Source organism: Seriola dumerili, unplaced genomic scaffold (genome assembly GCF_002260705.1).
Source record: "Seriola dumerili isolate Sdu_G_001 unplaced genomic scaffold, Sdu_1.0 BDQW01000025.1, whole genome shotgun sequence".
NCBI lineage: Eukaryota > Metazoa > Chordata > Actinopteri > Carangiformes > Carangidae > Seriola > Seriola dumerili.
The window spans coordinates 5,182,245-5,207,703 of record NW_019174280.1 but is presented as its reverse complement, the minus strand read 5'-3'; the positions used below and the strand labels follow the sequence as shown (position 1 = coordinate 5,207,703).

The 25,459-nt window shown below is 42.5% G+C and overlaps 2 protein-coding genes across 6 annotated transcripts in view; one reads left to right on the top strand and one right to left on the bottom strand.

The window, feature by feature from the left end:
- The window catches only part of cdc42bpa (CDC42 binding protein kinase alpha), a 73,815-nt gene extending 58,150 nt beyond the window's left edge, over positions 1-15,665 (bottom strand). For all 5 annotated transcript variants that reach the window (XM_022770454.1, XM_022770455.1, XM_022770456.1 and 2 more), the window contains exon 1: positions 14,443-15,665. In XM_022770454.1, the coding sequence (XP_022626175.1) occupies positions 14,443-14,620 (178 nt within the window). In that variant the 5' untranslated portion in view covers positions 14,621-15,665. The remainder of the gene's footprint in view (positions 1-14,442) is intronic.
- A 6,705-nt stretch (positions 15,666-22,370) lies between these two features.
- Positions 22,371-24,200, top strand: LOC111216426 (left-right determination factor 2-like). The gene is made up of 4 exons (XM_022737951.1): positions 22,371-22,635; positions 22,830-23,076; positions 23,201-23,440; positions 23,876-24,200. The coding sequence occupies exons 1-4, from the start codon at positions 22,371-22,373 to the stop codon at positions 24,198-24,200; spliced, it is 1,077 nt and encodes a 358-aa protein (XP_022593672.1).
- The last annotated feature ends 1,259 nt before the right edge of the window (positions 24,201-25,459 follow it).

Below are 25,459 nucleotides of genomic sequence, written 5' to 3'. Positions count from 1 at the left end.
AGACCACTGGCATTCATTCATGAATTGACATGACACTAGATCTATATATTCTTCATTAATTCAATTAACTGGCTGATCAATTAAAGGAACCATCCAAGAGTTAACCAGGAAGGGAAAACTCAAGCCTTATCCATTTAGGACTTATCCGTGAGCACCAGCCCAATGGTGTAAGCTGCGAGAACAAACAGCGGCCATGCAGTAGCAAGCAGACACCTAGATAAGAGTTACGGGACTAATGACCTCACTGATAAGCAGATTGAGTCAGCGTAGGAGGCTACAGCGGGACGGGTCCTTGTTTTGACGAGGACATGAGACATCTAGGTGATCGCAGACACCGACTCTCTCAACAGGCTGATAAACCACAGGCTGCACTTTGTCTGCTTCAACAGCAGTGTGGCGGTCCACTGCAACTAGTGTCACCTAAAACACAGTGAAAGAGTCAAAAAAAGTCTCCTTTCCCAACCACCTTTCCTTGACCTCGATTGAAAACATCATGAGGTCAAGGAAAAGGAGAATTCATAAGAACATAGGAAAAGAGTTTGTGAAATGACATTTATGTATACAGTATTGTGTTATGGTGAGGATATTATATGTTTGCTCTTCAGTATAACTCCTAACTGGATTTAAGAGAGAAGGAATCTATTTAAGGATTTGAAGCTCAGCCAATCGTGCAAGGATTCCTATAAGTTTTGGATCATGTCACAAGCATGAACTAGGTGCTCTGTTGTTTCTACATTTACGTGGGTCTGCCGGGGTGAAAGTACAATGGTATGTCATTTTAAATGTTGCTGCAGCAAGTAACTGTAGGATGGCATTCTCTACTTTCCTTTAGTAAAGGAAGGTCCAGTGAATCCTATACTAAGGGAGATAAGATGGGAAGCATTGAAGCTCCTTTTCTTATCATTTCGAGAATTCAACCAGCTCTTATCATGGCTGCCACTTAGATACTTCCAGGTCATTTCACTCAGTTAGGAACCTTTCTAAGCAAAAAAAAAAAAGAGAAAAAAGAAAGACTTTTCGACCGCAGCCTTAGTCTCACCACCTGTGACCTCAGCATGTGGGTGATCCCACCTTGCCATCTCCTCACGTCTCATTTACAGCTGGATGGATCAGTGAGCATTAAAAAGGAAGCGTAAAGGAGTATAACAGAGCTTCATTGCAGGTGGGCCATCCAATGCTTACTGTTAATATGATCAAAGACACAAGTAGTGAGGCTCTGGTGAGGTAAAAAACCACTGACCCTGAAGATTTCACTTCTGTTGAGCAAAGCAGGAGGCAAAACATGAGGCAACAGCAGATGGGGATGAAGATTAACCTAAACTCTAATGCTGGTTTCTGTCTCCTGGTGAAACGGACACTATAAAAAATAAAATGATGTACATGAAACCAAAATGCCTGGGCACACAAAGCCAATGAAAAAACCATGAAAGTACCACCTCTATCTAGGTCAACTGACTGGTCGTGATTGGCCAGTCATATCTTAGCAACCAAAGCAAATCATGGTAAACCTATCAAGCTTTAGATTTCAGATTGTTGAAGCAGTGTGCATGTGGCTGTAGTAAGATAAGACACTTTGCATATATGAGAGTTTAAACCTGAACGCTCTAACTTGCAGCACAAAAACAATACTGACTTTTTGCCTGAGACTTTACAGCTTTAGCCTCAGTCGTCTAGCATGATGTCATGTACGTAGCCATCAAGTACATATTTAGTAACCCTTTACAACCTTTTAAAAATCAGTCAGCCTGACATGGGGGCTTTAACCAACCTTGTGTAGTTAACAGTAATTAGCAAGATAGCTAGCTATATTAAAACTTTGCTAGTGACAGTTGTCATTTCAGCTGCTAAAATCAATAAGCCTGCTCAATATCAATAGAATTTAGAGTGGTAAATCTTCCACCACATGCATATGCGCTATGCTAGAATGGAAAGCTTGACAGGCACAGCAACAGTAACAGTAATGGGCAGGGGCTTAGCGAAGGATCAAGTCCAGTGTCAGTATTGTTTCCTTGTTGATAAATTATTGATAGTTCATATATATATATTGAATACTCCATTAGCACAAGTACGGAAAGTGCCACAGTAACTTTCCTACTCCACCGATAATTTGGTAACTGCAAACACCCTAAATGCTGTAACCTGCAAAATGCATACTTGCAACAATATCAACAAAAAAAAACCTCACTGCACTGATGACTGCACTTCTTTTTTCTGTGGTGGACGATACACACCCTGGCTAATAAGCGCCCCGGCTAGTCTGTTTCCCAACCTTGGGAACATCATTATAATAATAAATGGAAATGCCCCATTTACGCTATTTCCTTGTCTGAATAGGACTTGAGTCTGGGGGGAAACAGATTTGCACAAATAAGGCATTTTGAAAACAGATGGGAACCCAACAAAGCAATTAAGGCAAAGCATCTGGCTAAAGGGGCTAAAGCATCTAGAGTGTATGTAAAGTAATTATTACCTAATATCAAGGAATTAAGTGTTTTGGACAGAAAACTGCATCAAAACCTAATTACATTTACCCGTAGGTTAAGAATTACTGATACTGAAGTATGAGTCAATTTCACTGTCTGTTAATTAAAGATGTTGGGGCTAAAAGTAAGGGAAAAGGGGAGAAAGAGGGAGTGCGCACATTTGCGTATGTGTAATTAACGCAGAGTAGTGCTGTAAAAATACTGACAGTAGATACCAACAGATATTTCGCCAAATCAAAAAATGTTAAATGTAACATTTTCTTTTCTAAAAAAAAATTGGGTGAAACTGATTCACATCAAATATCCCTCCAAATTGGCTGCTATAAAACATGAGCAATCAATAAACAGGAAGGGAATTTAAGTATCTATGACACTTATTAGTCTTGTTTCAAGCGCCTAAGGGGGGAAAATTGGATTCGGGGGTGATGAAATTTACTCATCAGCACCATGTCAAATTGTTGTGTCTGTATTATGACCTTCAGCACAGAGAGGAAACAGTGTGAGCGAGCTGTCTATATATAGGAGGTGAACAGTGGAAGACAATTGAGATGACAATCGTAGCGACCACAGGATTTCCCCAGCAGAGACGTCTCGGGAGGGAGAAAGAGGATAGAGACAGAGGGGTGTGGGCTAGTCAGACCACATATAAAATTCACTGAAATATATGGAGGAACTTTCCAAACAACCATTTATTGTCATGCATAAACAGGTCTTCGGCACTCAAGTCTGTCAAATATGCACATAACCAGTCACAAACTCACTCTCACACACTTCCCAACAACCCACAAAAACCCTTTCATATCGGATGCCACAAAACCACTAAATCTCAGTATGAGTGTAACAGAGCTGAGGAGGAAACATGCCTGCAACTGAATGGGTAAACCGACAGCCAGGTGCTGCACAGAGGCTTCATCTACCCAGACAATACAAAGGTTTCCGACAGAAACGTTGTCAGGCCCAGCAGCTGGACTTGTACGCCAAGCCCAGTCCAGGAGGGTGGGTTTTTTTTTTTTTGACTGATTCAACAGCCCAACAGGATGTTAACCGACGGATGTCACTGATCAGTCTTCCAACATCCCAAAGTCACAGATGCTTAGGCTTAGAATACACTGGTGATACCGTGAACAGTAATTCAGACCCAAGCAGAAGGAATGAAGCAATATCAGATCAGTTGCATGTGAGAGACACTGGCGCGAATGACCGCCATACAGAGAAGATGGATGAATGGTGCTGACAAACTGCCTGCCCATCCAACATTATTTAAGTCATGTATACTATAAAGACAGGGAGGTCGGAACAGTGAGTACAAGACACAGGCGCGCATACAGCAGGGTAGGTATATAGACAGACCTAAAAATAGATCAGGTCACCGTCAAATTTGCCACCACACCACGAGCCAAGGTCAATGCTCCATCAGTATCAGCAACGGTAGGCACTGAGGCAGAGGAACAAAGAGTATGACAGCAAGACAAAATGACTTCAACTTATATCATCTTCAGCAAATCCAAGCTCACTCTGTGGGCACCTCTAATTTATTTCAACTATTTCAGTTTGTCCCCATCGTTCTCTCTCTCACACTCTTTGCCTAATTTCTCATATCGCCTCTCTCATTATCTAATTAAGAAGATTGAGCAGAAACTCCACAAAATATAAGTTTGAATGCCAATGTGTCCAGAGAAGTCTGACTAAGTGTACATGCTTTTCTTTAATTCAGTGGTAATTTGCTTTAAACCCAGTTACACATTTGTGCCTTGGACGAGTTCTGCACAAGGACATTCTCCCCCTGGGCAGCATTTCAAAGTGAACTACTACTGCAAACAATTAGGAAATATTTAACAAGCAATAATGAGCCTATTTTCACTTCATGCAGCTCTCACCACAAAAAACAGCCACATAGTAGTATAGTGTAAATGACAAAGTGACAGAACATTCAAGACAGATAGAAATCAGATTACACAAACGACCTAAGAAAGTTGGAGATGCATTCTAGCCAGATGTTGAAAAGGTGCCACAAGCTGTTGTACAAGATATGCATGAATGAAGAGCAATAATCTATGTAAGTGAGCAAGCAGTGTGAACGAGAGTGAAAACTGTAAAAATAGAACGTCTGTCCTACTCTTAGCTCTAAAGTCTGATTCATCCATGTGTTTAAGTCAATTTACAGCTAGTTGTTAGCTAGCTAGCTAAACCGTTTTTATTATAACTAAACCACAACACAGGTAATTCTCCCTTTGGCCAGTTTCAGGTGCAAGCAGGGATAACCGATTTGCATATATCCCTGAACAACCAAGGCGGATGTAATCAGATTTTTGGTCTAGCTAACAGCTAACACATATGTGGCTAAGAGTGTGAATAAAAGTCTTTTCATTTGCATGTGGGTATTATACTAATACTGGACATGTGAAATGACAAGTGTAATTGAAGTTATTGTTATCATGATATCATCAGTGCTGATGTTTTCCTAATTGTGGACTCATCCACAATATGCACTTAAAACAGTTAAAAAGTTAAAAACAGTAATGTCTGATTAACTTAACCTGTTTACTATAAGCTGATTGGTTTTGACATACTAGATGTTTACCTGATTGAAAAGCTACATCAGTGCAACAATACCAATGAGAAGTGGGGACAAATGTGCCTGCCCACATTTTCCTGCTGCTCAGGGATTCAAAAGATCCTGCTTGTGTAACTTGTAGACTGCCGCAGCACAGCTCTAATATGCTAGGTAGCTAATTTAGCCACTGAAGTGTGCAGTCCTTATTTAGCCTGAACAAATTTGAAGGGCAAATACCTCTCAATTTTATTTGGCATGAAGTTCCCTTTACAAGTATGACAGCATGAGCTATAAGATCAAAGCCCGCACATGTCTGTGGAGATGCAGCAGAAGAGCTTTATTAGGGATGCTGCTCAGCTCTGTGCTGTCATGATGTTGCTGGCTGGACTGAATGCGCTGTCTGATCGACTCAGCCTCTCCAAGTGTGTCCCTTTAGCACACGCTAACGCAAATACATGCAAACATACCCGAAAAAAAAGGACAAGTTGGTAGACCCACACACACACACATGCACAATACACGATTCCTCTGGTACATGGCCTACACAGACACGCACCAACCTCAGCCTTCTCTGTCACTAGGCAAAGCTGGAATACAGCAGTCTGGGGTTGGGGTGGGAGGGGGGGTGGGGGGCACAGACAGGAAGGGGAGGGAGAGGATAGGAGGAGAGAGCAAACAGAGGAAATCAAAGAAGGGAAGAGACAGAATAGAGTTAGAGGAAAAGAGAGAGATGATATGAGATAAAGAGAGCTAAATAAACTATCAGAGATATGCAGCATAACAAAGTTCATGAGTAGAGGAGACAGCATATCGACAGAGTGACCTAAACAATGAGAGCTAGAGAGATGGCAGGAGCTGACGGACAGACAGACAGACAGGGAGAGTGAATGGGGCGGGTGGCAATGGTGGACAAAGAGGCAGGCCTCATCTAAACAGCTGCTGTTCTCCCGAACATTGCACCTCAGCTCCAAATTCCACAGGCAGCTCGGCTATGAGGGGCTGCGGCCTGAGTCAGCGCTTTTTGCACACACAGCTGAGCCCTCCGCTCAAAGCAGCCAGGCGATGCACTGGCTACAGCACATGCAAAGGGACATAAAGCAGTCCCAACCATGAGTTTGGAGATCTGCCTAGATTTTTCAGGCTTCTGCACCTAAACCATAAGCTGTAGTTGAAATTTTCTGTTGCAAATTGAATGCAGTTATGCATTGTTTTTAAGCACAAGCCATGTGCATTAGAACATAGTTATGCCAGATTTAGATTTCCACATTTTAGAAGGTAGTGAAATTGATGTAATAAAGATGATGCAGCATTATGACGCAAAATCAAACAAGTCAGGCAGGCAGAGTTGTTGCAGTGAGCAAAGAACAACATCCCTATCAATAAAACATAACAGAAGCACCGAACGTGGATAACTAACTGGTTGCAATCAGCATCTAAAATTAATGCTAACTGGTCCTGTGCTAATGCTAATGGGAGGTTACATTCAGACACCAGAAAACAACAGGAACAACAGAAAATAGATGAAATGTATGAACAGATTCCCAATGGCAACCACAATAACCCTAAGTCCAAGCGCATACCTCTGCCAGGGCCAAACAATCTGCACCTAATTGTACAAAGACATAGATCTCAAGACCATAAATATGTCTGATTTTTAACATCAAAACATTATTTCTTCAGAAATTAACGAAAATGTTGAAAAATGCCCTATTTTGTGATGCTAGGGAAACTAGGGAAACTCCAGCCCTTTAACGGGATCGGCACCAAAATGTAATGGGTTCTTCCCTGGTCCATTGCCCCGTCCCTCCGCAAAGTTTGGTGCAAATCTGTTCAGTACTTTTTGCGTAATCCTGCTGAAAAAGAAATAAACAAACCTTGGTGGAGGTAATAAAACAGCGGCCAGAGAGGATCTCATGCTGCAGTTTTCTTCCATAATATTTATGAACTTGTGCCCTGACGAGGCTCCTGAGGGCTTGGGTTTGAAGAGCAGCTAATAGGTTTTATCCTGGGGTTGGAGACAGCGGAGGGTCGGCAGCAGACACTGATATATTTATAAAATAAACAACAGACTGAACTTACATTGTGTTTTGAATTTAAATGATATGCTTCTTCTAGAAATCCAACTTACCCTGTCCTCTTTGAAGGTTTGGTATAACAATAATAATCAATTCATTTAGTAATACTACACAAATAATATAATGGTGTGTGTACACACAGTTTGAATGGCATCTAGCAGAAACTGTATGGAAGCCAAATTGCATCTATGGTTACTGCCCACATAATCTTAGACTCGCTAATCCCTAGATTTAACAGTCGTTAAACTTTGAAGGATCCACGTTTTATTAAGCTTCTTTCCCAATCAAAAGTGTACCACAATACACATAATTTGAAATTCACTACTGGTGAATATGTGCCATATTGGACATGCAGTATAACAATAACAGAATCAGTAGTTTGACATTGATTTTAAGCAGCAGAAAATATTATCGTTTAGAGGCTTTGCACTAAAGTCATAAAGATCAACAAGATACATTTTCAGGAATATTCCGTTTATCTGCTGTTGTTATTTCTGTTTGGATTCCATACAGTTTTATGAATGAAGAAAGGGGGGCATGTCTGCACTATGCATTTTTCTGCTCGTGTTTTGAGTTGGCTTTTGGTAACATCTTGTTTTGTAAGACCAGTGTAGATGCGCTCCCCTTCACTGACACATACTCACCCAGTTCAATGAATATGAGAAGAGACAAAACTATGCGAGCAAGCCCCTTCGCCAGTTGGCTGTGGGACCGTTTCAGCTGAACGGGTGGAGGGCTAGAAAAACCCTTTGACAGCATAAAAAAATCTTGTGAGAAAACAATGTTGCTCTGTCTGTGGCGTTTATGTGTATGTGTGTGTGTGTGTGTGTGTGTGTGTGTGTGTGTGTGTGTCACTGGTGTAGACTTAGCTGACAGACAGAAGAGGAAGACTTGCCAATTGCTCCTCGGAGCTGAAGAGTCATTACAAGGAGAGCAGACCAACATTTTTCCTTCAGCATGAGCGGAATAACACACTTACAAATGACTGAAACTGCACTAAAGACTCTTGTAATTTCCCAGAAATCAAACTCATTGAGAGAGATGGTTGAGGTTGTAGTTATATTTTGTACACCATCATCTGTATCTATATGAGTCATTCCTAACGAGGCAGAAATGACATAACTTGTGCTTATGCAAGTACATGGCGTGTGCTTCATGCTAAAACAGATCCATCCAACGGAGATGGACTTATTTTGAAAAGCTGCAGTGGGAAAAGAAATATTATAATGAGCTAAACGCAGCCAACTGAGCAGCTTCACTTTCATTTGATCTGTAAACACTGTCTGAAGTGATGGACAGACAGCTCAGCAGAGAGGTCAGCCAAACCCAGCTAAACAACAATGCAGGGGAAAAATTATGTAGAAAAAGAAAAGAAGAAAGGAAACGAGATGGGAGGATAACAAGAAGTGAAGGTAAAGAAAAGAGAGAAAAGGGAAGGGGGGAGGAGAGGCCATTTGCAGTCAGATCCCGAGGGTCCTGGGAGGCTGGCTAATGACCTGCGCTGCAGTTTGTCCTCTGGGAGACGGAGAAAGGAAGCCAACCCTTCCCCTGCCACTTTCTGATGACACATCACAATTAGCAGCAGGCATTTCTCTGCCCACAAAAGCTCCCAGACAGATTGACTAAGTGTTTTTAAAGGCCACCTGTGAATAATCTGATGCTTAAAATGCTATGCACAGTTTCATGTGTGTTACCCTAGCACAGGTCCAGGTAATCCTCAACATAGACTCCAGCTATGCCATCATAGCTAGCTGTAGCTGTAGAACTGGATCCATACCTCACTGGCCTATATCTTAAATGTCATGAAAAAAACTGTCAATTTGTTTGATGTTTTAAAGGCAGGCTCCACCAAGGTCAGTGTATTCATCACAGGCAGTACTGCTCAGCCTGTGGAAATTGTTGTTTAATGTCTTCTGTGGCCATGTAGGGTGCTTTCCAGTCTGAAAAAATAACCCTGATGATGTCATTAGGGTTATCTGGACTGGAGCTTGGAGGCTGAATCTTTTAACAGAAAACTGGCATTATAAACCGAGATGTGGAATTTGAAAGCTGGTCAGGGAGAGCCTCATGAAAGACACTAATGATTTGATTTGCATTAGGGGAATTGTAGGATCCAGTGATATGGGGGCTTGACCTATAGCAGGGCCTGTAAAGATATACTGGACTCTGCAGAACAGGTTTCAACCATTCTGTGTTTAATCTGCTTCTCGCAAGTGCCCCAACTTTATGGAAGTAGAACACTAAACTGCTTCATAAAGTCTACTATTCAAACAGTGTGTTTTATGAAATCATGAACAACTGCATTATGTTTGAAACACATGCTGCTCATAACTATTGGCACCAGTCTCACAAATCTTTGCTAACGTTAGAGCAATTAAATCAGGTTCTTTAAATGATTATGTAAATAAATGATCTACCTTAATTTTCTTCTTCTGGCAGGTTTGTTTGGCATGCTGCAGGGTTAATTTAGGCTAAGAGTAAATGAAATGTGGAGGGCAAAAAGAGCATAATAAAGTGTAAGTGGCTGCTGGACTGCTCCCTTTGGGATACTAAACTCGGGTGTGAAGCAGCGGACACCAGGAGAGGAGAGCATCTACATGGGCCCCTCTGCTATGTCTGATTGTTTGTGAGTGCACTCAGGACAATAGAAAAAGCTTGTGTGTGTGTGTGTGTGTGTGTGTGTGTGTGTGTGTGTGTGTGTGTGTGTGTGTGTGTGTGTGTGTGTGTGTGTGTGTGTGTGTGAGACAGATCTGCTGTTGTGAGCTTGTGTACAGGGAATCCACCAGCAAGGAAATAAACATGTCGGTGACCTTGAGTCTTCTCAACAACACCAAAATGTTATGAACGAGTGAGCCGCAGAGGAGACAATGACACAATGCGATACAGCTGTCCCACTTCCTCGTATGACATCATGAACCCATTGGGCCTGGACTAGCTCACTGAGAGTCCTTGTGGTTCCTTCCTGTTCTCTATGCCCACCGTAACCACCAGACAGCCAGCCAGGAAACGCCAGAGCAACTTAGAGGGGTAACAAGGATGTCCGGAGAGATTCCAGGCCACACAGGATTTTAGGGTCTGATACTAATAATGATATTAATGATACAGCTTACTTATCCAAACTACCTGCGATCACAACAATATTTTCCCCATCAATGAGATTTGAGATTTTCCCTTTCAAAATTTGACGACTAGCCTTTATCTTAACATCACAGTCCTGTTATTATCAGCAGCTCTTTTGGTAACTTCAGTTTCTTCATGGATTTATTATAATCCAAAAGCACCCAGTCCTGATCAGGACCAAAACACAGCTTCACAATCAACTCTCCACTCTCTTTTATTATCCACCATAGGCTGTCAAAAATAAAAGCACTAGAGAACATTTCCTGCCTGATCTCTCTCTACCTGAACCAGGCACACTGTACAGCATTACTGATGTTGCTGCAGTTCTCCTTACTGCTACAACACAATTGGCAAGGTAGCTAGCAATCCATTAGCTTAAACCAGTCTACACACATGTTTATTACTGCAGTGGTGCTGTGGACAAAGTATATGAGGCCAGAGGTTTGAAGAGATAGCCTTGCATACAGGGCTGTTTGTTTTTGATGGGGTGGATTGGCCTCTGAGCAGAATTTAAGACCACGTGACCCAAAGATTCTCCAACAAAACTCAAATTCTTACAAGTGTAATGACAGTTTTTCTGGTCTGTTCAATAATGGTAATAACAGGGAGGGACTCCAGTCTGTGCAGTGAGAGATAGCCTCATTGGGCAAAACCACAATAATAAGTGTGTGTGCTAGTATGTGTGTCTGTGTGATTGTGTGTGCGCCTCCACTGTGAGTAGTGTGTGAGGCATGCTGCCAATGAAAGCCTTGCAGGGTGGAGCACACATCAGCTGCAGCTGAACAGCTGGCCACTGTGGGCTAACACTGAGTCTGGATTGAGACAAAGTCAGGCTGCCTCCCCCATGTTTGCCAAGTGTGGGCTGGCATGGCTGCCCGTTTTCATTCAGCTGCCCCGCAATCCGTTTCCCAAAACAGGGAGGGAGATTAGGACAAAAAAAAAAAAAATCAGGAAGTGATGAGAAAACAGGATGTCTATGAGAAATGAATGTGTTGTATCCACAGAAGAAACTGAAAAACACTAAAACATTAAATGACAAATAAGTACGATTTTGACATAGGTTGGCAGGCCTCCCAGGCCAGGTTGTAAGAGAATAAATACCAAAGCAGGCCTGAGTTAGTGATAGTGGTAGACAGGGTAAGTGTTGTGGTATATGTGAGGAGTCAGGATACAGCGTACTTTCCCGTGTTCATTTCCCCCGTGTCTGCAGGTCATGTAGGGGTCTCTATTTCAGCTGAAATGAGGTCACCAAACAAGAAGAAAAGCAGACCCAATACAAATGTTTGTCTTCTTCTCTGGCTCATATACGTTCTCGTTTCTCGAACATCGCTGCACCTTTGTCACAGCTGTGCCGCCGTACCAAAAAGGTGCACAGACCCAGTGACTGAAGTACGATGATGTGTCTTTTTTCTCGGATCATACTGGAGCTGCAGAGGTATCCTCTGATCCTCTGAGTGGCTGACAAAGGCAGATCACTCTCATGTCGGAGAGGTCTTAGGTTTCATGAGGCCCATCTTGAACCATTTTTCTGTATGTAGGATTAAACTGTGTTTTGAGTATGTGTTAACGCAATCTGTCTGATCCAATCTGTTTCTTATAGGATACAGTTGGTCATGTGCACTCCCTGGCTCTGGTGGTAAGTATAAATACAGGGCCATATTGGCAGTATATCACTTCTTCAGCTAATATTTAGCTTGTAATTGTCCAACTACTACAAAGGGTACTGCATGTGTAACAGGTGTGCTTCTTTTCCTTTGACCCTCTGGCTGGGTACGCTGCCAAGAAAAAGAAAACATGGGAGTGGTGACACTCCAAAAAAAAGAGGACAAGACAAGACTTGACTTCTATTATACCATATTTTGGTTGGTGGCTGCACCGCAAAAGTGTTGTCTACTATCTTGTGGATAGTTATCACAATGCTAAAACCACGCCAAAGCAAGTCATTTCATCCCTTCGCATAAGATGGGAATCTACTCTGCAGTGTTGTCTGCTACCACATCCAGCAGTCTGTGATTCAGTGTTTGTTTCTGACTACTGATGAAGCACGTAAAATGCCTTATCCCAAAACACTTGTCTGTGGCACACCATCACAATGTGAATCATTTAATAAGTCAACCTTCAATTCAACCCACTTAGCCCTGATGCGAGACCCTTGGGGAGTCTTATGCTGGTTGCCGATTTGGTCCTGTATCACCCAATGAATGGAATACTCAAACTGTTTTACAAGCCTTTCTATTTTTTAAATCTTTTTGAAGAAGATAGCAACTGACATAAGCAAAGGCTCTCTAAGGACTCTTGTATGAGCGCTACCCGATGAAGATAGTTAATTTCGTTTACATAACTTCAGTTTTATTGACTTCTGGATACAAACTCTGCAACTCAGTTAAATTAATAGATATCAATAAGAAGAAGCTGGAGGATTCTCACACAAATCCCTCTGGAGTACAAAACAAAGCAGCAACATGGGACCTCGACAAAACTATGATAACTTGGGACACATCCACATGTTGTGTCTGGTCAACCTAGGTCTGATAGTTTCTAGTGTCAACACAGGAAAATGTCAGGATGAAGTCACCACTTGGCACCCAAGCACAGGGCACCTCTCCTTTAAGGCCAGGGCACACAGGCATTGTTGCAGGGCCAGCTGCACGGGCAGGTTTTCTGCAGCAGATCAGCCTTGGACTGGCAACTGGGGTAAAAATAGAGTGCTCTAAAGGAAACAATACATGTGTAATGAATAAACACAGTTGGGAAAGACTTTGGACAGAGAGGAAAGTACCTCTTTATCCCCACACAAAAATCACCAAATCCAGCCACTTTCAGTAGTTTACCAGCCAGTACAGCTCCATTTTTAGTACAGGATTGGTTGTCCAGATGGTGGCTGGTGGAGTTGACCAACTTAGCAGCCACAGCCAGAATCTACCACCATTCGACTGATTTAACTGCCATCTTGTCTGTCTTTGACACTGCCACTGTATAATGAGCCAAACTGCGGCCTGTTTAACACTGTAGATGTTTCTGCAAAAAAAGAAAGAAAAAAAGGCAAGCAAATATGCAAAACTGCACTTTCTTTCCATACTCTTTTTTTCATACTGCCTGCTGTATTATTAATTTGTCTTGATCCAGGGCAATGATTTGCTCCTGCTCTGCCTCAAAGTGCTGTTTCTTTCAGGGCTTTAAAGGACAAGCGGGCCAGCCAGGCATGCTCCGGCAGCTAGCTGGGCCTCTGCGCCAGATAAAAAAGGTGAGTTGTTCACATTCCTGCTTCATGCACAAACCAAACCCCCGATGTCACACACACACACGCACACACAATCCTTTTGCACAAATGATTGAGTTGTTTGTGTGTGTGTGTGTGTGTGTGGTCCTCCTGTCTCCTGTGTGTTGTTTTTTCTAACCTTGCTTTAAGCAGGGGAGAGGAAAAGTTACAAAACTCTGAACCCAAACTCCGCTTCTCATTATAAACTAATCAAACTCTGGGTGAAAACATTTGCACAACTGATCTCTGTGCAGCAGATGGTAACAAAACACCACCGTTTTACTTTACAACATGATCTATCTGATATACAGTATGCAGCCACACAGGTTATCAACAAGCTTTCACCTATACACCCACAAAAAAGGAAAAGAAACTGACATGCAAAGTAGCTGTGAAAACTACGCTGAACTGAAGAGTGTTGGTGCAATGACAGAAAGGCATCTACTTTATGTAAGAATGCATTTTCATAAGAATAAACAGTGGCCTGGAGGTTAGGACATCTTTATGAGATCTTTCCTGGATACATATCAAAACTTTAAGTGGGTCTGCTTAAGATCTTCCTCGCTATAGTTTGCCTCTGCATATTTGGTTTCTCCTTCTTATTGTCAACTTGGTGCCACCTTTTTTTTTTTTTTCCACAACTTATCTGTTTTTGACATGTCTTCTGTTGTGTTCTTGTAAGCCCAGCATGGTGCCATGTAACATGCTTTTCCAAAACACATAAAACATTTAATTACACAGGAATAAAGTGGCCTTGCTTTTAGTTTTAGGGAGGGTTTGAGTGAGAAGAGAGCAGGCCAACAGAGCCCCACTACTACTATAAAAGGAATGTGATGGGGAAGGGAGGGCCACTGCACCACCAACATTATTAGCCTATCATCTTACCAAAAACGACAGGGAGGCTGAATGCACAGGCCAAACAAGAGGAAATAAAAAAATAAGCTTGCTTACCCCAGTCCAAAAACTCCAGGATGTTTTTCTCTCTCCTGAGCGGGGAGTTATTGCACTCATCGTAGAGGCAAACCAGGATATCCAGCAGCGTTTCCACACTCAGGCACTGGCCATTGGACTGAGCTGGCCCGTCCAGGATCAGCTTCTCCAGCTTCTTCAAACGAACCTCTCCCGACATTATTCCGGCTTGATGGTTTTTGAAGTAATGATGATGGAGGAGGTGAGAGGGGGTTAGCAAACACCTCCTCGGCCTGTTAGTTAGCGCAGAGGGGCCTGTAAAGAAGTTTTCTCACCTTGAATATGTCTCGAAAATATTAAAACTTTGAATAGAGGGCAAGCCGGAGCTAATTCCACGTTAAAACCGACCTATTCATGATCGCCCTCTCGAGATCCAGTATCTAGGAGATGGATAAGACGTGTAGCACTTCCCCATTTTATAATACCTATCCCCAGAGGGTGCATAAGAAAAGAAGTAGTCACAATTACAGACCCTGGCTGCCCCGGGCCGGCAGATTTTGATGAAATCCCCAACGTTTGATGGAACTTTCTGGTGTCCTCTGTGTGGAAAATGGAAAATAACCGTGTCGATGCGGTTCAACAGATCCCCCTGAGTTGTTGTGGCAGATCTATGGGATTCTCCATTCTTGCAGCAACCCAAAAATGCAAGGCAGATCTGCAATGCTACAAAGCCCCAGCGCCCCTCCTCTGCTCCAGGAATGGAAGGGCGACACAGGCTTAGTTAGCAGCCTGCTAGGTTAGCTATTTAGCTAGCCAGTGAGCTAACGTTAACGCTACTTTTCTCCGTTCCTAAATGCCATCATTGCCCCCCTTTTTCCCAGGAGATCGTATATAATGTGCACAGTGTTAACACAGCTTAACCGAATTCGGCCCCTTTCGACGATATGGTTATTTTTTCATCCAAATGGAAAATATCCCCTTGTTTTCACAACTCAGAGCTGGCAGATATGTTCTTTAAATCCCATTCTTCGCCCAGAAACCAAATGTCTCTTTAGTTTCTTCACAGTTCAAAACGACGGTTAGTTCGAGAGTTCCAACAGCCCGTAAGTTAGCCGTTATATATTCGGGTCCTTGTTGAAGGTTACAGAGGAGCTTGCTTCATGTCAAAAGGAAAGCTGTAGTCTAGTCTTGCTTAGTCCAAATACGGGACACAGCCTAAATTCCCCCTGTCCTTTCCTTTGCTTTGCCTGCCTCCGCCGCCGGTCGGTCGCTTCTTGCCGTGTCTGCACAGTCAAGCTACCAGCAGCTTGCTGCCAGAAACTTTCGACAGGAAAGACAAGCAAGTAGACAGCTGTATCCGTAACGTAGCGCTGGATTGTGGGAAGTAGGGCTCGGTCGTAAAATATGAATGAGTTAGAAATGGACGCTTAGCTCGCGACGCCGCTTAAATACATTGAAAAAAAACAAGTTACGAACCTTCATCATATCCTTTACTTCCTTTTCACCCAACGAAAATGTCTTAGCTGCAACACGATACGTTTCGACGACGCATCGCGTGGCACTGTTAGGAGAAATTGTGGATATTTTCCAACTTTCACGCATGCGCACACCTCGGAATCTTCACATCCGCCATCTTTGCTGTGCTTCACTTTGAATCCATCGACTCCTTCACAGCTTGCGGCCAATCTTCGAGCGTTACAGCATCTCCGGTTGCTGCTGCAGGCAAAATCCCAGATCATCATCATGGCGCCCGTCACAGCATCTGCTGTGCGGAGGGAGGTGGGGGCGTGTGGTGATGGTGGTGGTGGTGGGGGCTGTCAATATTGTGAATGGAAACTGCGGGCTGTCTGTCGGTCTGCTGGTGGCGTGGTGCGGAGAGGACACATTTTCTCCAGACTGGAATAACAATGACTGCTGTCCCTTTAACTGGCTGCGAAACACTGGATATAGAACAGAGCGGTGTGCGTCAATATAACCTGTGCTGGGAGCTGGTAGCTGTTGCAGTGGGCCACATTCACACAACCTTGACTTGTTTGCATGTGCCTTGCACTGAAGCAAATGCATAAACTTGCAAATTCTGTCATTTTGTGTCAGGTTATGGTGTATTGGCTACAACTGACTCATGAAACTCGTTTATTTGTATAATAATAGTACTGCATGCCCACATGTCTACACTGATGGCTGACTGCATCCACTAAATTGCATCATGTCTTTACAGACAACATCAGAAATAGCAACTCTGAAACTCTAAAACAACATCTAAGTGTGTCAAGCTTTTTCTGCCTCTGTGACTGTTCTCAGGCCTGAGAGAGGCTTGAAGCTAAGAGCAAACTAACTATAGAGCAGCCTGTAGGCTAGAGCAGGATATACTGATGACTCTGAGGTCTGCTGAGTTCCCGCAGAAAGAGTGAGTCAGACTTTCTATATGCGCGGGTCTGTATATCAGAATCAAACACAGATCCGTACAGTAGCTGAGTCACAAAGACAGTCCTCAATGAATCAAGCTATTATACTTTTTGTCTGCTTTGCTGAGTGAAAGGAACAACGTTGCATCTGCATTTTTAGTTCACATCGCTATCTAACATTATATTGTATGAAAACATTGCATGTCATCACATACCTCTTTATAAAAGTATTATGTCAGAAGTGATATGTGACAGTATAATCCAGCTCTATTCGAGAGCTATTCAATGTCATATAAAAGACTTATGTGTGGGGCTTTTGTGCACTTTCACAATGTGTAACTTTGAACTCATTATCATCTCTGGTTTGGAAATGTCCTGTCCTTTTGAAGCACGACTCCTATCACTGCTCAAAGTACATCTGTTAATGATTAACAGCCTTCATAGCAGCTGAATCTTAAGCCAGAGACAGGAACCTTGTGTATCTGTGTCTGTGTCTGTGTAGCGCACACCAGCACAGACCAACATAAATTAAAATACTTGTATATTTCAGAAAATATTCAAATGAGTTCTTGCTGCAGTCCTTTTCCATGCCAGGAAGAAGAAAGGCACAAAGACACACTGTGATGAAATGAGAACACACAGAACGACTTAGCATGCAAGATGTGTCCAATAAAATAGATTATGATGCTGACCAAGATGTAATTTGAAGCATACTGTCTTGGAATGAGTGTTTATCAGAACCAGCCAGACATGACTTTATATATTCTACAATGTGTAACCACTGTGAGATGATTGATTACTTTGGTTTGGAAATATGGAAATATCCTATGTGTAAAAGTGCGTGAGCAACAGTACATAACGACATAATAACACCCGTAAAGATGAGAAAGTGTCTTTGCTCTTTCCCTATTTCACAACCTTTATGACTCTGTCCCGTGTGTGGCACTGCACAACCAGGTCACCTTATCAGAGGTAGAGAGATGTTGAGCAGCAATGTTTTCATTTCTGAATACGTTGCTTTTATTGTTGTTATATTTGTTTTTATTCCTACTCATTGGCAATTGTGACAGAGTTTAAAAACTATTTCACGTTAACCAACATAAAATCAAAAAGGGCATAAAGTTTGTGTGTTAGGGAACATCAACACAACATATTGTCTACAGCAACAGTGGTGATTTTACTGGGATATAACAACCTTTTTGACTGACAATGGAAAACCTCACGAAACACACCTTTAAGCATAAGATCTCATAATATATATGAATATAAACTGTATTTCTTTATGTATTTCAAAATTCTAGTATTTCTACATATTTTAAACTATGTAGAGAAATGCATTAAAAATGTTTAAAAAACATGATAAAAAGGAAATAAAATCAACAGAAACAGAGAATAAAAATTTAATACAATAAAAAATAAAATCAAATACAAACGGACAAAAGACACTATAGACCAGATGAAATAATAAAGGAAATAAAGATGCAGTAGCGAAATGAATCAATCAAATTGTTAATCTCAGTAGACGTATCCCGCAAGTGTGAAATGATGGCATCACTGATTCAAGTCCTGACAGTGGTTTCTGGTTTAGGAATACATCTTCTGTTTAATACAGTATAATGCTGTAAATTCTGTTTTTAGGGTGGATCATCCCTTTAAAACCTTTCGCAGCTTGAATAACATTACCGTAGCGCCCTCTGGTGTACAAAAGGCCTTCCCACAGCTGTCTAAAGTTGGATGTTTTTGTAGGTCACCACAGCTATCTTGTATTAATTCAATAAATACAGACAGGTGACAAATTAAAGGAGAAACCAACATAAAGTGTTTCCTTGCCAATGACTCTACAAGTCTGTGAAGTCTACCGGAGGGATGAACACCACTCTTCCTCTTTCCTTTAATTTGCCACCCATCTGTGTACGTATAAGTGTGTGTGTGTGTGTGTGTGTGTGTGTGTGATGTACATATATATTTCACCCATTTACTACTTTCTCAGTCACAAGAATGATCACACATCATGGCCCATGAGGTCGTTTAAAGCTGTTTGTCCCCTGTCATTTTGGGATTTCATTCATATAATCATGTTTATCCACCCTCCCCTGTCGATTAATTGGTTGATCAAAATATTTATTGTTAGTCCTATCTAATCATGTCTGATCCTATTTGGTTAAGTCTACACTGCTGGGATTAAACCCTCTTGTGTCTGCACTGATTGGCCTGTCATTAGCTGTGTGAAATGCAATTAGACTGTCCTGTACTTTGTCTACATGTGGAGGCCATTGAGCAATAATTGTGTTGTCCTTGCACAGGTCTAGCGCTTTCCCTTTCTGACAGACTGATCAATGATTATTGGCAGGCAGCCTCGATGGATTTGATCCAGACTCTCTCTGTGTCTTTGACGTTTACAGGCCAGCACAAAAAAAAAAGAAAAAAAGGCTTATACGGGCCATTAAGGTGCAAAGTAGAGCGGCTCATTCCCCCAAATATTTGATGTTAAGCTAAAGCAGGCAATAGTAGATCAGGAAGTCGCTGACAATACAGCCATGTGCATAATGAGGAATTTACAGTGGCCACCAACACAAGTTCAATATTGACTTTCTGGAGCAGGGCAGCAGCTCCGCCTCGTTCCCAGGGAGACGTCTGTAATGAGATGCTGTGATATGATGTGCAAACCTCATGGAAAACACAGCAGCAACACACCAGCTCTTCCTCTGGAATATTTGTCTCCTTTAAGCATTTGAAGTTGGTATCTATACAAACAGCAGTTTTTCCAAGCAAAGGGGATTTCATGTTTCACAAATGGAAGGGAATGACCCATAAATTGGACGGCTTTTGAATGCAAATGGCTTGGATGTTAATTAACACCTGTGTTGTTGATTGTGGGAGCGCTTGTTGGCCTTTGATTGAAAAGAAATGGCACCTAGGAGCATCAGATGTGGCTTTGAACTAGGCATCTTGGCTTTGATTGGCAATGGGAGGGAAGAAAGACTGAGAAATATCACACAAAAGGCATCTTAATTTCCCGAATTAGGGGTTGTAATGTGAGGGAAGGAGGACAGCACAGGCCTATGTATTTCAGGATCTGGAGAACAGGCCTCTGGCTGGACTGGACAATAGATGTGCTCTGAATTTACATGTCTGCACTGATGGTTCTGACATCAGACAATCTGATAGACCGGTGTGGATGTTAGGGTTAGGGTTAGCTTTGAAGACGAGTCTGAGTTGAGGAGTTGATGCAACTGGAATGATTTTTTTTTTTTTTTTTTTTTAAAAAGGGGTTCCGTTTGTCAAACTTGGAAAAACTGAATTCTGGTTCTCACGAGTCTGAGAATGTAGCATTATTTATTAATTTATTTACTATGTTATATATATTAGATATATAAGATATGTGGTTTTTCTGCCTATATTTAGGGCCATTTTTTAACATCTGGCTGGAGACAAAAGATGAAAATAAGGCTAACTCATTTACAGTATTTTCTCAGTTTATTAGTGTTTAATTAATGAGTACTGTCTCCATCATATCAACTAATTAAAACTAAAAATGAATAAAATTAATTATAGTATATTATGATTTAATTTTCCATCAATAATTTTGTAAGGATGGATTAAACATTTGAAAATATGCAATGCAAAATAGAATAAACATAAATTAAAAATGTAAAGAAATTAAAAAAAAAATAAAAGAATTACATATAAGATCAATGATTATGCTTCATATTCACAAAAGAGTCTTGAAATTTCCTTGTGCCGTTGCAAATGTATTAATTTAGTGAATAATTCATATATAGTTGCAAAAGTTGAAATAAAAAACATGGAAAAGGAATAATTTGTAGATGCAATAAAACAGTAATTAATCATGTTTAAAGGTACAGAAACAGCATGATATATTCAAAAATATAATAAAGTAATGAAGTGTCTTAACTTACATGTGTACACACAACTACCTTGGTACACATACAACTACATAATTTGAATATATTTGTGTCGTAGTGAGAAATATTTCAGTATTACATTCTGTGATGTTGTACTGTACAAAGACTGTGTGACGGTGTGGTCTCAGGTCTCCAGCACTAATTAATAATTTGTCCTGTTTGTGAGCTGCAGGCAGTGGCTGGAGCGAGCAGGTCTGGCAGTCATCTGTCATTTGCTCTTCCTGTGTGTCCCTTCAGTCTGTCTGACATCTCTAAGCAAACACAGGCCAATACACAACCACAGGCAGGGCCTTCTGTGCAGCCAGTGAGAGCACCCCTCTTCTAATGTTTGTGTGACAAAAAAGGCAAGGCAAATCCTCGCAATGGAATCAGATAATCACCAACCTGTGAAGAGCCTGCCCCAATCCACATCCACGCCAGCCCCCCCCCCCGGCCCTCGGATTAACTGTCTGTTTGGCTAATAATTTTAATCTGCTGGAAAGGGCCAAGAATGGGTGACAGGGTCTCGGAATAAACATCTAATCCCCCCCCCCCCCCAGGCTATGCGCCACTTCCTCTTTGACCCCCTGTTCATACACTTGTACCACAGTGAACAGACTGGATGGATGGCGTGCTGGTTTTAGTGCTGATCCTCTACCTTTGCTGGACAAGACTGTTCTCCAGCCACCGGGCAGAAATAAGCCCGCTGTGTGACAGACTGTTGCCAGACTGCCCCGGCCTGACATCGTCCAGAGGAATGTACACATCAGAGTGTGGGGTGTGTGTAGACAAGGGTGCTACTGAGGAGAGGGCACTTCAGGTTCACAGGGTCAAGAGATGTCTGTCTGGGGCACATGTGTAGCGGCAGAGAACACGATCTGAACCGACTGAGGAGGAAAATATTCTAATTCTAGAGAAATAAAAGTGTCAAGACAAACGAGAGACTGTGATTTATTCAGTGAAATGAAATAAATACTAATATGACTGCTCCTAAATCACATCAGTGACATCACTATTCAGTTACTGTCTGATTTATTGGAAAATAGGGTTTGACAAATGTGGGTTTTTGAAATGGTGATATGAAATATTTAAAATTTGACACTTCTGTCAAAAAAATCCAACTATTTACTGTTTTCCCCCCAAATGTTATTATTTTTTGCGCAGAAAAGCCTCTGAAAAAGGATTTCAACCATCATGACACCTATTTTAGCTTTGATATATAGTTGAACAAGTCTATAAATACATAAAATGCATCAAGAAAACCCTGATTTGATTGTCTGATTTTTCCCAGATCAACATGAATCTAAATCATCTGATTTATTTACACCATTAAGAAGCAGATTTCTGATGCTCACTGGCATCAAATGGAACACAGGCCACCGACATCAAGCATAGTTTTAGTGGAACTATGGTGAAATTACACCTCCACAGTACGGATGGCACTCGAGTCTAATTGTTGCTGTTTGAAGTATGGCCACTTAGATATCCTGTTTAGGATGGGGCTGTATTGTCGCACCTTTGTTCTGATAAGGGTCCCTGCCCCCATCGACAAAGTGCGAACGACTGGGAGGGCCGCTGCAATATAAGGGGCCGGGGAGGTTTCCGTGGGACACTGTCTATCTCGGGGTGACTTGTGCTACTGTGTTTTTTTTTTTTACTCATGGATTTCCTCCGCGCTTGTGTCCTGTGCACCGCTCTCCTGGGTGTCGCCAAGGCTTTTACGCATCAGGATATGAAGGACGCACTGCTGAAGAACCTGGGCTTGGATGAAGTTCCCAGAATCCATAAGAGGGATTTGGAGAACCTGGTGGTTCCGGCGCATATTAGAAATAAGTACTTGTCCATGCTGAAGATGCACCATAGCAGGAGAAGGAGATCTCTGCCCAGCCTGGCGGGCATCCTGAGGGGGATCCCTGGTAATGCAGGTAACCGACCTTTCACATTTTAAATAAATATAATATATCATTTGTATGAATTCATTTGAACATAGCTCTGACATCGATAAGTTGAAGTACACAGTGCGTAATTGTGTGACAGCGCGTAAAAACCAGCTTTACGCACCGGATTGCCTTCAGAAAATAGTAGTCGCCTAAAACACTTGAATTGTTCTGTGTTTTAGACATCTCCGGGGAGTATGTGTACTCTGACACCACTCGGTATCGCATGTTGTTCGACATGGAGGCGAGGATCCCGGATAACAGCGAGGTGACCATGGCGGAGCTGAAGCTCTACCAGCGGGCCAACTACCACAAGCGCTTCGCGGTGGAGAGGAAGAACCACCGGCCCGTCAGCAACGCCCGGGTCAGCATCTACTGGGTGGAGGTGCTGCCCAACGGATCCAACCGGACATCGCTGGTAGACTCAAGGTGAAGGATCATTTCCTCACACACAGTTTAGGGGCGACATCACCCATGGCCACTGTTGGTTATCTTAACCATAATTCAATTGTATTCCTCTTTAATTAATCGTCCTTATCTCTCGTGTTCACAGGTTGATCCCCATTCACGAGACCGGCTGGAAGAGCTTTGATGTGACCCAGGCGGTGCACTATTGGTCCAAGACGCAGCAGAAGACACCTATGCACCTGGAGGTGTGGATCGAGGGCGAGAGACCTGGCAGCTACGCGGCAGAGATGGCCAAGAGTGTCCACTTTACCACCCAGGAGCAGACGGACAACACCTTGGGAAAGCCCGAGCTCATCCTCTACACACTCAACCTCGAAGAGTACGGGTAAGGGCGCGAGCTTTTGATATACAGGATATTGTATCAGTGTGATAATTAGCCCAGATCCTCTTTTTTGTTTTTACCTGTCACCATTTGCATTCATTAGTAGAGTTGTAGCAGTGTGGCACAGGGGCGTTAGTTTACTCATCCTAATGGTTTGTCCCGAAAAGCATATGCGCTTTAAATTGTATAAATGTTTCATAGTCTTGATCCTATGTGAAGTTTGAAGTTATTGTTTCTGAATAGAAGCCAATTTATGTAGATCCACTAACTAAAACAAAACTGATGTTAGAATTTGATAGTTGTTTGGCAGGCAGGGGTGTAGCTTAGAGATTCTCGGTCCCCTTGATCGACCTTCACGGTCCCCCTCCCCACCCTCTCTTAAAAACAGTTATCTTCCTGGAACATGTCATCTAACTTTCCTCATCTTTTCCTCCTCAGTTCTCGTGGCGACTGCGACATCAACCAAAACAAAGACACCTGCTGCAGGGAACAGTACTTCATCAACTTCCGTGCGCTCACCTGGACGCAGTACTGGATCATCGAGCCGGCGGGTTACCAGGCCTTCAGGTGCACCGGAGGCTGCAAGCAGCCCAAGCGCAACTACGGCTACGGCGAGCGGAGGTGCACGGTGTCCGAGAGCGCCCCATTACCCATCATGTACCTGGTGAAGAAGGGCGACTACACCGAGATAGAAGTGGCTGAGTTCCCTAATATGATCGTCGAAAGGTGCGCGTGCACGATGGACAATTTGTCCATAGTATGAAGTCATGGAAAACAGCTACGGTAATCCTATGATCACCAGGTCTTGTAGGAAACTGTAGTGTTTTTTTCATGGGGGTGTTGATATATTTAATGGTTTTAAGCAACACGTCTAGTACTTTCTATTTAAATGGACATGTATCGGGAGTGTCACAGACAACAGGCAGTTCTGCTGCCAGCAAACTCCACCACCTTCCACAAGCACTTTTTTTATATATTTTGTAAATTTTGATATCGATCTTTTTTATTTTGAATTTGTATGAGTTGTGTTGAATCTGCAGCAGTCATCCAAATTCTGTCCAATGTGTTATATTTTCAAGCTGTACATAATATGAATGAGTTTATGTTTGGAAAATAAAATATTTTGTTTCACTTAAAGTCTCCTGGTCTCCCTCTTCCCTGCCGTCCGTCTGGCCCCATTCACATTCATGATCACGTTCACATGCAGTTTACATCCAGCTGCCTGCCTCCTCTTTCACCTCTTTATTTACACTTATAGGAAACTGTGGAGCAGAGCAAATAATTTGCCTAATGACTTATAACACTTGTTACACTGAGGCCACACTGTCATCGACAATGACGGTCAAACCCACTCGCAGGGCTTTATTTACAGTGGGAAGGAGCTACACGGCCACATACAGAGAAACATGAAGTCAATTCACATTAAGGCTCCTCATGTGTTTACATCAGGCTTAGACCGGGCCAAACGTTGCTAATCAGGGCCAATACCTAACGCACTGTTTGCTGTCTGAGTGGGGGGTCTTGTCATTCACTAATATGCTGCTGATGGAGGTAAACATGCGGCCAAGCCAGAGACAAGCAGCTGTCTGTCTGGGAGGGAAGTGGATTCCCATCATACACCTCCAGCAGCACCAGGAGGCCTGAGAATAGAGGAAACACAGGTGGTGCTGTAAGGAAGCATGAATGTCAAAAAAGGTCATGCATACTGCTCAATTACTTCACCCATACTGTGCCTTTAGAAAGTATTCACCCCCTACCCCTAAGTTTTCAACATTAAATCAAATAGGAGATTTGTACTCAAGAGGTTTCTGTCGATTGTAGTAAATACAGCTGTATCTGGAAGGTTCCGCTGTTAGTGAGTGAATATTGTGGCTAAACCCTCCACCATGAACACAGAGGAACTTACAAGCGACTCTGCAACAAGGTGATTGATCAGCGAACGTCAGGGGCTGATCACGGATACATGAACATTTCCTCAGAGTGCCGCTGGATCAGTGTAGAGCAGGCTGTCCGGCAAAACTG